Source organism: Podarcis filfolensis (assembly GCF_964270895.1).
Source record: "Podarcis filfolensis genome assembly, chromosome: 11".
In the NCBI taxonomy this organism is placed as follows: Eukaryota; Metazoa; Chordata; class Lepidosauria; order Squamata; family Lacertidae; genus Podarcis; species Podarcis filfolensis.
In genome coordinates this window covers 59,801,499-59,818,581 of record NC_139613.1, presented here as the reverse complement: position 1 = coordinate 59,818,581, position 17,083 = coordinate 59,801,499, and the positions used below count along the sequence as shown (strand labels likewise).

The following is a 17,083-nucleotide window of genomic DNA, read 5'->3' as shown; positions in this document are numbered from 1 at the left end:
TTCTCATTGAAACCCCCCAATTTCTTATGCTGATTTGAAATGGTATGGGAACTTTTTTCCTACAAGGAAGCTTGAGAATTTTTGCTAAAAGGCTATATTAGAGATCCCTAGCCTGTTCCCAGGGCTGAATGCCCTGTGGGGGTTTAAGCCAGTTTATGCCTGCAGCTTAGAGGTGCTTGTTGGGTGCTATGCAAATGTCACTGCTTCGGACTCTGCTGAATTTACCCAAGGCAGTAGCTCGTCCCGTGTTTGAATGTGTTTACTAGACATTGATCAATTAGCTACAGAATACACCCCCTTTTATGCAATTTCTTTCAACCCAGATTTCTTCATTGCACACAAACTGATTCATCTAGGGACTCCTTGTGCTACTGTTCCTTTTATCTTTCTTCCCCACAACTACTTTTTAAGATCCCACATAGAAAATCATTTTTAATTACTCTACTCTTCCTTTAAAGATCCTGTGTATGCCTCTCAACTATATTTATATGGATCAATATTGCCATCTAGTGAGTAATTTAACTACTACTATAGCAGGAGCCTAGGCAGATGCAATTGAGATGCAATCAAATAACAGGGTATCTATTTAAAAGTTCTAATCATATTCAATAATTATTTTGACACCATGCCTAGACAAATTCAAAGGGTGCCATCCCTCCCCCTGTAAACTATATTACTGCCTATGCTAAACTGTGCTTAGACCATTTATTCAGAAGTGGTTCTCACTTAGTACCAAAGGAATTATTCCCAAGTAAAGCATGTATATGATTACAGTCCTAAGTGCTCTCAACAATCCTTGGAATGAAGCCTTGTAAATTACAATACAAAAAATTACTTGATTCCCTCTGCATTTCTAAAACAAAATTTAAAGTCAAATAAAGCAATGTTAAATGAAGTTCTCCCACAGTATCTACCATCTACTAATTTCTACCATCTCAGAAATTACTGTTAAACATTATTAAATGTTCACTCCTGAAAATGGCACATATTTCCCCCTCTTCTAAACTCCCCTAAGTTTAAATGGTTACGGTTTGGGGGTTTTGTCTGAAAAGTCCTACAAAAGGCACTCACTTCAAAAAGTGCGTATGCCATACTATTCTCTCTCAACAGCCTCTCTTGTACTGCCCCGTCGGCAGGATGCACAAATCAAACCCTAAATCTAGCCCTTTCTCTGTTTATGCTTTTTTCACAGTATTACATTCACTTCACCACATTTCCATGTTGATTTGTGATTTCTTTAAAAAGTCCTCATGAAAATTCATCAGCATTTTATTGCAGGTTTCTCTTTAATGTACACATTTTTGTATGCAGCTTTGTGTAATAGTCAAATGTTTGCAATGAATTTCCCTAATGCCATTTTGTATGTTATTTTCATTAATATAGGCGTTGCTATGCACAGTTTCCCCAATATATTCATTTTTATAAACAGTTTCGGGTCAGGGAACCTCTTCACAAAATTCAGAAAACTCCAAATTTTGAAGGTTAGATGAGTTTCAGTTCATATATTGTTTGGGGAAGTGTTGATTAGGCGGGTTTTGCATTTTAAAAGTTAGCATTGTGGCTTCACTACTTCTGGTTGCTTGTATTAAAAGGGTTTTAAACCTGGGGAAATAGGGGAAAGACTCCATCCCATCCCCTGTGTTGCTCCTACTCTGAATTTGGGGGTGAACAGTGGAGATCACCATGCTGTGGCCAGCTGTGCTGCACAGCCTAGTCATGTCCAACATTATTTCTCTGGTGTGTATTGAAGGTTGTTTATGCTGGGAGGGTGAAAGTCATTTATGTTCGGATGCTGAAGGCTGTTTATGCTATTGCCACCAAAGTCAGCATGCTGAAAAATTGTGGGATGGAGAAAGAGTAAAGGTGGCTGGTGCTCACTGGACTGATAAGGAGAAAGGCAGAGATGTCAACAAGAGGTGGAGCAGAGCTAACAACAGGCAGAGCCAACTAATTCTATATTTGCCCCGTCCTCTCCGTGACAAGTTCTACAGAGGAGCAAGAAGCTGTCAGGCAGCACCACCCCCTAGGCTGGGTGTGAGTAAGTAAGAAGGCAGACTGGGGCTGGCTGAGAGCAGGCAGAAATTGGTAGGGCAGTGCCCCATTTGCTCTAGCAGACAAGCCTCCACTGGCAGTGAGGTGCAGAGAGAAAAATAGAGACATGTGTGCTTTCTCAGGAATAGCTGAGAGTAATGAGGCTGCAAAGAAATCCATGGGAGAAGGAAAGGAAAAAGAGGAATAATAGAAGTGGAGCTGCAGCTTTCTGGGGTGGTAGAAGGAAAGGAGAATGTGATGAGCTACAAAAGGGAAAATGAGGCTGTAGAGAGACCTGGAGGTAAAGGGAAAGCGAAAGAGAGAGAAGCTCAGAGAGGGTTACAGACATGTATGGTGGTGCAGAGAGAAGGCGAGAAGCGAGTGGACTGGGCTGGGCTGTGATACAACAGAGCACAGGATGAAGTAGAGGGGGGAAAGGAAGGAAGGAAGATGAACAGAATTTTTTTTTTTAAATGTGTGTTTTGGAGTGAAGAGAGAAAAAGAAAAGGGTACCAGTATAGAATGGATTAAAAAGAGCACAGTGATAAAATTGAAAAAAGAAAAAGAAAAAAACTTTTGTAGTTAACATAGCCATGCTATTCTTGGGTGAGAAAAAGGTTCCTAGTAAACAGTAGAGTGATTTACGCTGTGCATCCCTGCTATAAATTAATCCAGTTCATCATATGTTCTGGGCCATCTAATAAGGTCACTATAAAATTGACAAATGATGGCCCTTGGCAGTGTTCCTAATTGAGGTTTAATCAATTTACACTAGTGCCAAAGCCTTTCAAATATCCTCCTTTTTGTTTAGAACGGCAGTGAGTGTTCCAAGTGGGAGTGGAAGACACCATCTGCCTGCAGTGAGCTGGAGCCCCCCCCCCCACCCCACTTCATGTTTTGTTTGTGCCACATCATTTTGAGGGCAAAAGATTGGGAAGGAGAGGGGGCAATTTTCTCATAAAAATGTTTCTGCGAAGCAGCCAGGATAATTAGTCCTGCTCCACTGCTACTATAATAAAACACACACACACAGATTAAAAATGTCAAAATGTTTAGCTCAACATATTCAGCAGTATTTTATTATGTTGTGAACTACCCTGTGATCTTTGGATGAAGGGCGGTACAGTGGTACCTCGGGTTAAGTACTTAATTCGTTCTAGAGGTCCATACTTAACCTGAAACTGTTCTTAACCTGAAGCACCGCTTTAGCTAATAGGGCCTCCTGCTGCCGCTGCACCACCAGAGCACGATTTCTGTTCTCATCTTGAAGCAAAGTTCTTAACCTGAAGCACTATTTCTGGGTTAGCGGAGTCTGTAACCTGAAGCGTATGTAACCTGAAACATATGTAACCTGAGGTACCACTGTATACAAATATCATCATCATCATCATCATTACAAAGGAGTGTATATGCAAGCACACTCAACTTGTTTTTAGAGGTGTTTAAAAAGAAAGACAAAAAACTGCCCCACAGAACTCCCCAGCTGTTCTATCAGCTCTGAGGAATCTCCTAGGATTGGCACAAGAGATCACTGGGACATGGGTACATTTACCTTTCAGCAATGGCTTGGAGCCAAAGGTATTTTAAAATTGGCCGACTACATGATTTGATTTTTGACCCTTAGAGCTTTACATAAGACGGTTTGATATTTACTTACTTGCATATTTTATAAAATGTATTATATGTTGATATTGAGTTACTGATATCAAATGAATGGACCTTGGTTTATAGAAGGATAAAAAATGGTTATAGAAGTGAAAGATTATAGAAGGGAAGAAGGGAGGGTTGGAGAGAGAGAGAGAGAGAGAGAGAGAGAGAGAGAGAGAGAGAGAAGTGAATCCCATATTGAAGGTTGGTGATAGCAGTGGGCCCCAGGTCTGAAGAAGTTGGGCTGCTTGTCCCATCAGCTCCTAAAATGAAGTTGTAATTCACCATGGAGGGCACCATTTTGATTAGGGCCATTTCAGAAGTGATATTGTCCTGCTCATTTTTGAAAGTGGTTAGAAAATAGGCATATTTTATGTAAATCACAGGTACAGAATTTTCCAAAACACATGTCCAATATCTGCATTTGACTCTCCCATTATTGCTGAGAAATATTTCTTTGCTTTGCTAAAGTATGGGAAACATGTCGCACAGGTTTCTTGTTCCATATGCTCACTAGAAAATCTGTGTATATTTTACAAGTCATTATTTTCCACCACTGAAAGTTGCATCTATTTTTGTTTCATGTTGGTATGACCACATCAGCCTGACTTTAGTCAGCTCTGCCTGCTTACAATCTGTCCAGGGAAGGGCACAGCCTGTCACCTTCGTCTTCCTCACTCAGAGGCCACAACCGGACCATGAAGCCCTATCATGTCACTTGAAGCAGTTACATCTTCCGTCAAAGAACTCTGGGAACTGTAGTTTGCTAAGGGTGCTGAAAGTTGTTAGAAGACCCCCTTTTCCCTCACAGAGCTACAACCCCCAGGTTTGCCTGGGAAGAGGGACTAATTGTTGAACCACTTGGGGAATGGCAGCTCTGCGAGGGGAATAGGGGGTCTCCTAACAACTCTCGGCACCCAAAACAAACTACAACTTGCAGGGTCCTTTGGGGGAGCCATGACTATTACAGTCATAGAATAGTGCTTTAAATGTATGGTGTGAATGTGGCCTCAGTTATTCCCTTGTGCAGCTCAGAAGGAGGATGGGGAGAAAACTAGAAAAAGCTGGCTCTGCCAATCATTGCCCACTGAGAAACTACCTAATTTGCACCTCTCAAACCAATATGTGAACTGAAATCCAGGTATCCTTCAAAATTTGTACTTTTCTGCATTTTGCAATGTGGTTCTTCAAGCATATCATGTGTACAGAAATGCACCTATGAGAAAAGTCTGCATTGAAATGCATAATATTAGAGGAAATTAGTCAAAACTTCCTACAACAAAGAAAAGCCATTTCTGCCCCAAAATGTGTCTGTGATGGCTCTGCAAGCTTCTGTGTGATCCCTTTTGGGTGCCTCTACGCAGGCAATTCCTTCTTGTAAGTAGTGGCTGGTGCCCAATGGGGCTGGCTGGGAAGAAGGCAGGAAGACCAACAGTAGGTGGAGCAAGAGCCCCTGACAAGCAAAACAGACTCCTCCTAGTTTTGTATCCATCCTCCTCCCTGGAGTTCTGCAAGAGCTAGAGGCAACTAACAAGCAGTACCACCTACTGGCTTGGCTGTAAGAAGGCAGGCAAGGGAGAGCCGGGTGAAGGCAGGCCGCAGGCGGTGGCCATGTGCCCCTCTCCTCTTAAGAGACCAGCCTCCACAGCTGTCCACTCGGGCTAAGCAACTCCCTCTATGCCAAAGTTCAACCATTCTGATCTGTGTCAGTTTCACATCTGCTATCTATCTATTTATTTGTTTGTTTGTTTGTTTGTTTATACATACCCCACCCATCTGGCTGGGTTTCCCCTGCCACTCTGGGCAGCTCCCAACAGAATTAAAAGCACAATAGAACATCAAATATTAAAAACATTAAAAACACTATCCATAAGTCTTTTCTGTCATGTTTCAAGCTTAATCTTCATTTTTTAAAATAAAAGTTGTGTTTAAGTACATGTTTAAATGCTATTTAAAAACAACAACACCATATTTAAATATGCATTTTGTATAATTTTGGAGCCTCACTCTTGCATCACAATATTCAGAGGAGTATGAAATCCAAGTGATGATAAAACGTTCTGATATGCACAATAGTCCAGGAGGTGCAGATCAGATGTATTTTAATTGCAATTGGCAGAATCAAATTAAGCATCCTTTACTACCCAAGGAGCAGCAAAAAGGTGATACAGTCAGTTTTTAGGTCCTCAAAACCAGCTTTGCCCTGTAGTTAACCTTGACTGCAGCCGTGGTAAAGGCATCCCTGTCACTGAAAAACATTACAAAATGCATCTGTAGCTTTGCTATAATGTTTGAACAGAGCAGGAGAGGAACACTTTGCTTGCCAGTAAAATCATCTTATTGTGAACTGCACTGGCTCAAGAGTTGCTGCTTGCCTTGCAGTACTTTTCGTGTCTTTTCACAAATTGTTGTGATTCTACCTTTAAGCTTTGCTTTGTTTCTTTTTAAATGAAAGGCAGTACAGTATAGGAATATTTTAAATAAATCAATAAGTCATGAGAAATGAAAAGCAAACCATCATGAGACTAGGGCTAGCCCCTTCCATTTGTCCACAGGTGGGGATCTTCTGGCCTGCCAGGCTTCAGAGCCTGTTTTGGGCAAAACCAGGCCTGATGTGAGATATAAGTCAGCAAGCAAAGGGTGGGTGAGTCAAAAGCGCCAGGGAAACAACTGCAATGATTGCCCACAACAAGAAATGTTTATCCTGTTGTATTTACAGCCTGTGAGTGTTTTCCTTAAAACTACTGATATGTTCACATGAGAATAAGTGTTAATGGATGACCCAAAATGAAGATCCCTAATGTCCCTGTTTAGAAACCTGAATTTGAGCTCATCAAATCCTGTTGTTGGTGTCTCTTAAACATCAGCAGAGAATCCTGTAGCAAAGCTCATCTGTAGCTTAATCTCTGTTGCTGTAAATTCCATTTATAAAACTAATGCAACTAATTGCCTCTGGTTCACTGACTTTTCTCCTGGTGCAATCCCACTCTTAGCTCCTCCAGAAAAAGATATACCAGTCTTTTGGACTGGGGTTCAGAAGCATGCCATTTATCACAAATGACCTAGCAGTTGGGGCCAGTAATATTAGTTCTAGTTAAGAAAGAGAATGTGTGATAAAATGATACAAATAAATACTTCCAAGCACCAGAGTAAAGCCATGGAGCCAATACAGCATTAATTCAAAATGGATCCCTAAGAGAACTCAAGTCAGTGTATAAGCTGAAATGAGCTCTTAGCTACTCAACTGTATCCTAAGGGTAAGTAGCAAATTAAAATTCATTATTCATTTTAATTGAGGATGATTATCAGTATTTTAGGAGACATACTTCAAAGTTCTGTTATTCCCTGTGCATAAGAAGTGGATGCTAAAAAAGCAGCGCTCTCTCAAGAGAAAAGAGGAACAAATGAAAGAAAGAAGGTGCTTCGGAGACACACTGAGCAGGCTGTGCTCTGAACAGTTTATTCTTGGGCCAGGCAGGAAAGACCTAAATAAAAAGACACGAGGGCCGTACGCTGAATCACATTATGGGGCCAGAGACGTGCCTGACTTTTATGCCACATTAAGGATCTCTCTCCAATACTGTTAGTAGCGTAGTGGACGGGGGGGGGCACAGGGGGCTGTAGGGCATCACGGGGGTTGCTGGGCGGCTCAACAACTTTGGGAAATCTCTTTTAAAAAGCTCCGCCCCAGACACCAGCAGGGGGTGCTGTTAGTCTTCCACCAACATTCCTATTGGTCAGTTGACTGACTGACACCAACATGTGATAAAGAAGTCAAGGATGTGCTGCAGTTTTAAGCAGATTCCATTCTTTCTGCTGAGTAGTGAAGCTTCAAAGGAAACTGGCTTTTTGTGGGGAGAGCCACAAATTGTGAAATTTTCAGACTTTCAGAAATCTCAAACCTAGGAAAGGTTTGAACTTTTTCTTTCATTCATTTTTAAGCATCTTTTTTGTTTCCTGGGTACTTTTATTCTGATCGTCTATTTATAAAAATGATCCCACCAAGATTGCAGGATATCAAAGTGAAAGGTTGTGAAGGGTCAGCACTGCAGGGGAAAGAGGGGGAGCCTCGAAAGCATGCCAGTGCAAGTAGATAAATAGGCACCCCTGCGGCAGGAACGTAAACGGCATTTCCGTGTGCTCTGGCACTCATCACAGTGTCCTGTTGTGCCAGATACAGTTTAGTCCTGCTGGCCACATGACCCAGAAAACAGTCTGTGGACAAACGCCGGCTCCTTTGGCCCGAAAAATGAGATGAGCGCCGCACCCCATAGTCACCTTCGAGTGGACTTAACCATCCAGGGGTCCTTTACCTTTTTACCTAATCAGTGCTCACTGCCACCCATTTTCTGCCCTTTCTTAATAGATTTCACTGCAAGATATTAGGAGCTCTAACTTCAATTCCCTTCTTGGTTCAGATTTTTGCACATTCAAATTTTAAACAGAAAATGCCATCTCCTAAAACAGACTGAATTAAATTGTCCTAAGTAAATAATTAATAAGAATCAGGAAATGAAGCAAAAAGGTCAAAGTCAAAAAAGGATCTTAGGTATTCATTTCCAAGTGTATTTATTTACTTTATCCAGGAAAGCGCTTTACTGCTTTTGAGCTTGTGCTCCTAAATTTAGTGTACAGCTTCCTATAAAACAAGGAAATGTTAAGCCCTCATTTAAAAATACCACAAAACTATGCAACAAAATACACTCCTTGCTTGCTAAAGGAACATAGGGAAGAAATGACATAGACTTCCTTTGAAATAACAAATCCCATCTATAGGCCTCATTTGTTTGGCATCCTTCTTCTGGCACAAGGCATCTCTGAGAAGAAGGGGCTGTTCCTATGAACAGTCTGAGCAGCACAGGACCCCAGGTCAGTCTAGGCAGGCTGCTAGTGGGGGCAGAGAGAGGGAAGATGGAGAGAGGCAGCTTAATCCTTTCCCCTCTGGTCATTTTCAGATGGAGAGAATTTTTAAGGCAATAATCAGTCTGGAGTCTAATAAGCCAGAAGTTGCTTAACCCTTTTCTCTCTGGTCCTTTTCCAACTCATAAACTCTCCCCCACAATGTTTCTTCATCTTGATCCCCACTTTTTCACCTCCCAGTACGTAAAAACACAGTTTGGAATGATTATGAGCTGAAAAATAACCAGCAGAGAGAAAAGGGTTTTGTAGCCTCTGTCCATTCACTCTTCTTCTGACCAATCTTAAAACCTGGGTGATTTTTTACTCTGAGGTAAAATAATGATCTCAATGTAAAATGTTGTTTGAGCCTGTATCTGTGTGATTATGCCCATTCCCCAACTCTGAATTGGGCTCCAAATTCCATGGTTTTAGGCAAATGACATTTAACACTCACAGAGAAAAGCAAATCAGTTTATTTCTTGGGCTTGTAGGAGGCAACCTATCTTTGGCAAAAAGCCTTCACACTTTCCAAGAGAGTTATAGAGATGAAGTTGAGAAGTATGAGCAGCTGGTACTTCACAAAGCCAATAAGATTTAAGAAACAGAAATAAAATATGGGCTGTAGCATGAAGTGTAAATCCAGTATATAATAAATTGTTGCTTTCTTACTAAAGTAAATAACTATCATTTTTAACAGCATCTTAAGATCTAACTGATAATGCTTCTTTTCTGTACATGTCCATGTTGTTGATATTTTATTTAAGCCTTCAGTGAAACTCACATCTTAGCTATAAGTAACCTTTGAAGATACTCTTCTGCGGAAAAGTCTGCTGTAGTCTAAAAATAAGGGACTATGGTGTCAGGAAGAGAATCTACTGAAATCAGAAATAGAAAAGGTCAGTTGCTATTTTGAAAGCTGTGTACTATATAACTCCAGTTTTGACATGAGCACTCTGCGCCACACACTGTCATTTTCCTGCATCATTGCATTATACAATCCCTATGGAACTCAAAGCGGGTGGAGGGTCACTTTTCAATCATCTAGGAGTCACTTCCATGGCACAGATTGTAACACTGGAAGAATGTATACCACATCTTCCTGCAATTCAAATAGCAAGCCAGCAACCTAAGTCTGAAGCATGTTGAGCTGAGAACAATTGAAATAGCGTCCATTTATACCTGGTGTGGTCATGATATGGAGAACTGTCAATATGTACATCATGTGTGAACTGACCATGATGTCACTGACTTAGGACATTTCCACACAATGCAGAAGCACTTGTTGACTCTGGACATTAGTGCAGCGACTAAAGTAAGGTATCACTCTAGCCCATTTTAAGCATTGCCTGTATAGCATATAGAGAGTCCAGACTTATGAGTAGATAAAGTAAAGGGTAAAGGGACCTCTGACCATTAGGTCCAGTCACAAACGACTCTGGGGTTGCGGCACTCATCTTGCTTTATTGGCCAAGGGAGCCGGCGTACAGCTTCTGGGTCATGTGGCCAGCATGACTAAGCCGCTTCTGGTGAACTAGAGCAGCGCACAGAAACGCCGTTTACCTTCCCGCCGGAGCGGTACCTATTTATCTACTTGCACTTTGACGTGCTTTTGAACTGCTAGGTGGGCAGGAGCAGGGACCGAGCAACGGGAGCTCACCTTCTGATCGGCAAGCCCTAGGCTCTGTGGGTTAGACCACAGCGCCACCCACGCCCCTTATGAGTAGATACAGGTATACTATAAATCCTTGGCACTTTATATTTCACGGGTATGATTTTGGATAAAAATTGAAATGGAAGAATTGGTCCTGGGCTAAGCTATGAAAAATGTGAACCCAGGTCACTTTTTACTGAATGCCACAAAGGAGAGTCATAGATTGTTTCTCTGCTGAATATAATGTAAAATCCCTTTCTTCCCCCAATGGCAACATAGGCTGGATCTACACTGACCTATTTAATGTTATTTGAACCATATTAGATACATTGTTCTAAAATGTCACTTGTAAAATAAAGCATTTATTACCTTTGTTTTTTTCACCAAAATGCCGTCTCCCTACTCCTGGTTGCACTGCACCACCCTCTAGTGTCACATTTTAGTAACACATTCTGAATGTTAAAAGTAAGGCGTTATGTGTCCCTATATGTTATCCAAACCATTCCTTAACCCTTCCTGAACATTAAAAACCTTAAGTGTAGATTCATCCGTAATTTCTGATATTAGCACTGTGACCCATGAGATGAAATTAATGCAAAATGAAACAACTAGTGTACGAGAGCAATAGAATAAAATTTGAGAGGATTGTGGTGGGAGGGGGAGAGAAATAAGGACAGAGACATACTGGTTAAGTTTGAAAAATGCAGGAAACTGGAGATGCCTGACGTTTCTTTGATGAAGAGATAGGTGTTCCCGTACTTAACCGGGATGAGCTTGCCCCACCAAACCCCATATTTTGGGCTCACTGGGGCAGGGAGTGACCCATCAAGAGGCAGCGGACTGGATGATCTTTAAGATCCCTCCCCACACTCCTTGTCCACTTTGCCTCTGCAGCACAGGAGGCGACCTTTTTCCTTTCTCAGCATTTCCATTTCTCCTCACTAGCTCTGTTTGGGAAAGGGTTACTCTTCTCCAAGAAAGAAAGGGAAAATAATAATCTGATAGTGAAGACTCATCCAGATGATCTGGAGAAAATAATTTGAGTGTTACCTGCTGTAGTTCTACATAAAGAAAGTAATTCTAACCAGTGAACAAGAAGTTTTGTGGTGAGTATGCTCCATGGCCAACATAACGTGGGGATTCTGAATAGCAGGAAATGTGGATCATGGAGACTTTATTGGTTGAGGCACCAGGCCTCTTGATGGGATAGAAAGTTGCATTCATTCTGAAGTGTCTGGGTAAAAACAGATCTCTGCTCCTCTTACCCGCCCACCCACTTTAACTGGCATGTGTTCTGTTGTTGGCTAGTCTATGAAAAAGCTCACATTAACTTGGACTCTTCATCTCTAGCTTTTTTGTGGCTTTTTCAAAAGACCTTTCAGCCCACTGTCTTCCATTCGAAGACTAATCCCTTTCTCTCTTTCATCAATGCCAGCTAAGCAAGCAAGCAGCCTCCAATGCTTATGTAACTCTAATCAGCCCACAGAATGAGCTGTCAGACTCGGGTCCCCTGAGTCCAGGCACAGCCTTTCTTTGATACATTCCAGCTCCGCTGGCCTGCGGCGGCACAAGAATCTCAAGGCTGCCTTTGCACCTGGCTTGTTTTCAGATGCCAGCACACACAGCCTTGCTGGCAGCGGCTGCTTCTGCTGCCCACCCTAAGGCTTTGCACACCTAGAGGGAGGTTTGCCATCATCCTGAGGAACAAGGGGCACATGCACAGAAAGCTATGATGTGGAGCGGCAGAGGGCTTTAACTTCAAAAGCTGCTGAACCAACTTATTTCAAGATAACTAACATTTATGAGACAAAATAGTTTAAGAGGAGCAGTGCTTCAAAGGTTTAAATATTAGCTATGCCGATCAATAATAGTGCAAGGTGGTTGTTAAGTGGTTTTGGCTACTTTGTGGAGGTTGCTTGGAATTCTCCGCATGATTTCTGTTATTGCTTGGAAAGCTGTTTGTATGCAGTGGCTCAATGGCCAGGATTTTGGAGGTTTGATTGGAATTTCAACATCTTGCCCCGTTACCAAAAATTGAGATTTTTTTTAATTTAAAAAATACTGTCAATGCAGATCCATTTGAGATTGGCTGCATTTGTAGCAAGGAGTGCATATGCGCACTGTGAATGTGAACCTGGGCCTACATTGCTGCCATAGGGAAATCTGTCCTTTTACCAGAAGCTTGTGAAGTGACTGGGATCACTTTGCAGGGTTCATTGGGTGAAACTAGAATGGTACTTGGTCTCACAGTGACCACAGATCCTAAAATATGTATCTATATCTTACAGTCTTTATGGGACACAAACCTGCCTATACAGGGGGCTGGGCCTTGGCAGCCCAGGTGTCCTCAGTGGCACTGAGTGCCTCTTGCCTGCCATCTACATGGGTTGCCTGGGACAGTGATCCCTGCTCTGGGGACCTCCCAGCTGGATTTCTGTACTGTCTTGTATGGCGTGTTCTCATTAAAAGAGAGCCCGTGTTGCGGTGGGGGCCAGCCAAGCCACCCCTCTATTGCCAGGCGGGTTGGGATGGCTGGTCTCTGGCAGGGATTGGTAGTTTGAGTTGCTGGGGTAATTTTGATGTTGCTAATTTGGGGGAGGGAACAGAGGTTTTTTAAGCAGTGCACACAGCGTTCAGCTTTCTCTTTCGCTGCGTGCACCGGATCACCCGCCCTCCCTCCCTTATTTTAGAATCATAGAATCATAGAATCATAGAGTTGGAAGAGACCACAAGGGCCATCGAGTCCAACCCCCTGCCAAGCAGGAAACACCATCAGAGCACTCCTGACATATGGTTGTCAAGCCTCTGCTTAAAGACCTCCAAAGAAGGAGACTCCACCACACTCCTTGGCAGCAAATTCCACTGTCGAACAGCTCTTACTGTCAGGAAGTTCTTCCTAATGTTTAGGTGGAATCTTCTTTCTTGTAGTTTGGATCCATTGCTCCATGTCCGCTTCTCTGGAGCAGCAGAAAACAACCTTTCTCCCTCCTCTATGTGACATCCTTTTATATATTTGAACATGGCTATCATATCACCCCTTAACCTCCTCTTCTCCAGGCTAAACATGCCCAGCTCCCTTAGCCGTTCCTCATAAGGCATCGTTTCCAGGCCTTTGACCATTTTGGTTGCCCTCCTCTGGACACGTTCCAGTTTGTCAGTGTCCTTCTTGAACTGTGGTGCCCAGAACTGGACACAGTACTCCAGGTGAGGTCTGACCAGAGCAGAATACAGTGGCACTATTACTTCCCTTGATCTAGATGCTATACTCCTATTGATGCAGCCCAGAATTGCATTGGCTTTTTTAGCTGCCGCGTCACACTGTTGGCTCATGTCAAGTTTGTGGTCAACCAAGACTCCTAGATCCTTTTCACATGTAGTGCTCTCAAGCCAGGTGTCACCCATCTTGTATTTGTGCCTCTCATTTTTTTTGCCCAAGTGCAATACTTTACATTTCTCCCTGTTAAAGTTCATCTTGTTTGTTTTGGCCCAGTTCTCTAATCTGTCAAGGTCGTTTTGAAGTGTGATCCTGTCCTCTGGGGTGTTAGCCACCCCTCCCAGTTTGGTGTCATCTGCAAATTTGATCAGGATGCCCTTGAGTCCATCATCCAAGTCGTTGATAAAGATGTTGAATAAGACCGGGCCCAAGACAGAACCCTGTGGCACCCCACTAGTCTTGTGTGTTGACCTTGCTATGCCTGTCATGGGGTCGTCTGCCGTTGGGTCAGGGGCCTGGTAGGAATTTTGTCCATTTGGCTGATTGGCCGGTGCCATTTGGTCTTTGCCTACTGCATAACAAATTGTCACAACTTGTAAGGTTGCGGTTAGGCATTGGTTAAAAATTGGTTGGAGGAGGGGTAAGGATTGGCTGTGCCTGCCCCACCAATGCTGCTGCTGCAAGGGAATTCCGTTAAAGGAATTCAGGGGCTAGCTTTCGTCCAAATCACTGGAATCGAATTTGGCCCCCATAAACCCCTGGGAGCATGCGGGGAGAAGGTGAGGGCCTATGGCGCAGCTCCAGTTTCTCCCCAATATTGTTTCCTCTTACTGACTTTCGCTGGAATCCAGAAGTCAGTTCTGTCCCCAACCAGGGGGACACATAGTCCTAACCACTGTCTAAGCAACCACTCACATCCATGTATGTTAATAAAGTTGTGGCCAAAATTATGCCAAAAACCTTAAACAAAAATTCTATGTGATGTGTGTGTTATTTTTTTTGGGGGGGGGGAGAGTATCTTGGGGACCTTGACACGCAAGTGGTGTTGTCCCTGAAGATGACTTGAAGTAGAACTTGGCTTACAAAATTCTGGCTGGTTTAGCCAAGTAGATTTGAATTACACAATTTATTGGACAAACTGCATTGTCTGCCTGTTCACCTCAAAGCCAAATCCAGGAGCTGGCACCTACCACTGAATTCATAAATGGCTTGGGACCCAAATGCCTAATGGAACAACTCTTCCCAAAACAGTCTGCCCATGTCTTAAAAGTCTTCATTTGAGGTTCTTCTCTGAGTGCCTCCTTTAGTGGAAGTATGCTATACAAGCTGATCTTTGGTGCCATAATTAAAATCTTTTCAGTGCTAAGCCAAGTCACCCTTTATTTGTCATGGAATTTTTAATGTTTATTCTGCTTCATTGTGCCTTATAGTTTTTGCTGCTTCTCCATACACATGTTGTACTTGGTATTAATAATTTTTATTTATTTCTCTTTTATACTGCAATGCATATTTGAATCATTAATATTTTAAATAAATGGATTAATTAAATAATGCATACTTCCAGATCCATGAGCTGAGCTGAGCTGCTTCTCTGCTCAAAATGGCAAAACGAGTGCCATTTTGAGCAGAGAAGCAGCTCAGCTCAGCTCATATTGAGTGTCCTTGTTGTGTCTTATTGGCTTTTTCAGCAGTTGTGCAATATGGTAGAATATACCAGTAGCTATTGTACTATATTGCAGAATGTCTCATTCCCTGTTTTCCAGGGCTCCTGCAGACAACCTATATATTGAGCATTCATCCTGTTTTGCTTGTAGAAGTTAGATTATATTCATTTTTTATTGAGCATTCATTCTTATTGACTTGCAAGGAGCAAGCTTCCTGAATTTATCCTGATTTCCTTTTGGGGTGTTTATAAGCCATTCATTCATTCCACCCTTTTCAAAAATGCATTTCCCCATTACTTTCCTGACCACAAAAGAGTCTGTTACTTTTTTAAAGTGGATTTGTTGCATGGTGGGGGATAAAGCAGCTTCGTCCACTTTAATTGCACAAGTCTACATTCCCCAATATGGGCTTGAATCTCTTCCACTTCAATTTTTCAGCACTTGCATTCCACATGTACTTACTGTTAGTTGCTGTTTTGCCATCACCTTATGGCCACAGGAGTGATGTTCAAGCAAGATGTACAACCAAAGATTTGTGTTTGTTGTTGGCTGATTATCAGGTTATGTTATTTGACCCTTGCAAAGACAAATTAATAGAAAGTGCAAGTAATAAATTGCTGCTTCTACATTACTCTGAATTGTTTATTCAGTATTCCCCAAAATGTGCTCCTGGCAGTGGAGTACAGTACCACTAAAAAAAAGTGCCCAGTGTGTTGTAGCAATGGAGAAAGTGTTCTTGAGACTATTGTTCAGCTGCCAGCTCATCGTATGGTCACTGCAGTAAAGGATTGGCTGTCGTTATCCTCATCTTTACTATTATCCTAGTATTACTAGATAACATTATTATTTAATTCTGTCCTGCCTTCTTAGCAAAAGAAAACATGATTAGAGCAATGTAAAACAAAGTATATTTAAAATAATAATGATTGTGAAGCAGAGTTTCTTCCTTTTTGTTCCTCTTTCTTAGACCGAATTGCACAGAATATCATTAAGTCCCATTTGGAGACATGTCAGTACACAATAGAGGAACTACACCAGCTGGCCTGGCAAACCCACACATATGAAGAAGTCAAAGAATACCAGAGCAAGGTACCAAAAACACAACTCACTGTATTAGGCTTCTATATTCTTGTCAGATGGGCAGAATATAAATTATTATTATTATTGTTATTACTCATTCCTAATCACTGTTGTTCTGTGCATTATTTCTGCCAATTAATTTCTGGATAACACACGTGAGGACAGCACTTTTGAAAAATGACATTTTAAAACAGGAGCAATGTCTTAGGGAGGAATTCAGTGGAGCACTATGGCAAACACCAACACACACATCCAATAAACAAATAAAATAACAGACCCTCCAAGTGTCCATATTTTCCAGGGACAGCCCCAGGTTTACAGAAGTCTTCCCGGTTTCTGATTTGATACTGGAATGTCCCACTTTTCCTTAGGAGAAATGTTTCACTAGAGAAATGTTGGAGGGTATGGCGTTTATGTGACACCCCCTTCCCCAAGCCAATGAGATGCAACCTTTAGAAGACATCAGAAGGCAGCCCTGGATAGGGAAGTTTTTTAATGATAATGTTTTATTATGTTTGTAATGTTTTATTAAGTTGGAGGCTGCCCAGAGTGGTTGGGGCAACCCAGTATGATGGGTGGGGTATAAATAATAAATTATTGTTGTTGTTGAATAGGACATCCCTTACCCAGTAGCAGCAGGGTCCCTTTTCCTTTTAGAATAAAGTTTTAGCAGCCAGCTGGAAGGCTGGCTCAATGGATGCCAAGGGGCGAATCTGAGGACTCCAGAGCACCCACAAGCACTGCACAAGGAACCCAGTCATAAACAGGCACTGGAGCAAAAAGATGCTCTGTTTGTTAGAGCAAGCCTTGCTCAAGCAGCCACTCTTGGGGCTTTGCTCCTTGTCCTCTTCAGCTCTGTGAGGGAACATGGTCTAAAAGACATGGGAACTGAGTCCC

General features: G+C 42.2%; 1 protein-coding gene across 1 annotated transcript in view; it reads left to right on the top strand.

Annotated features, from left to right (window-relative positions):
• RORB (RAR related orphan receptor B) overlaps positions 1-17,083 on the top strand; it is a 157,514-nt gene that overhangs the window by 114,839 nt on the left and 25,592 nt on the right. The window contains exon 5 of the mRNA XM_083577018.1: positions 16,074-16,195. Within this exon, the coding sequence (XP_083433144.1) occupies positions 16,074-16,195 (122 nt within the window). The remainder of the gene's footprint in view (positions 1-16,073; positions 16,196-17,083) is intronic.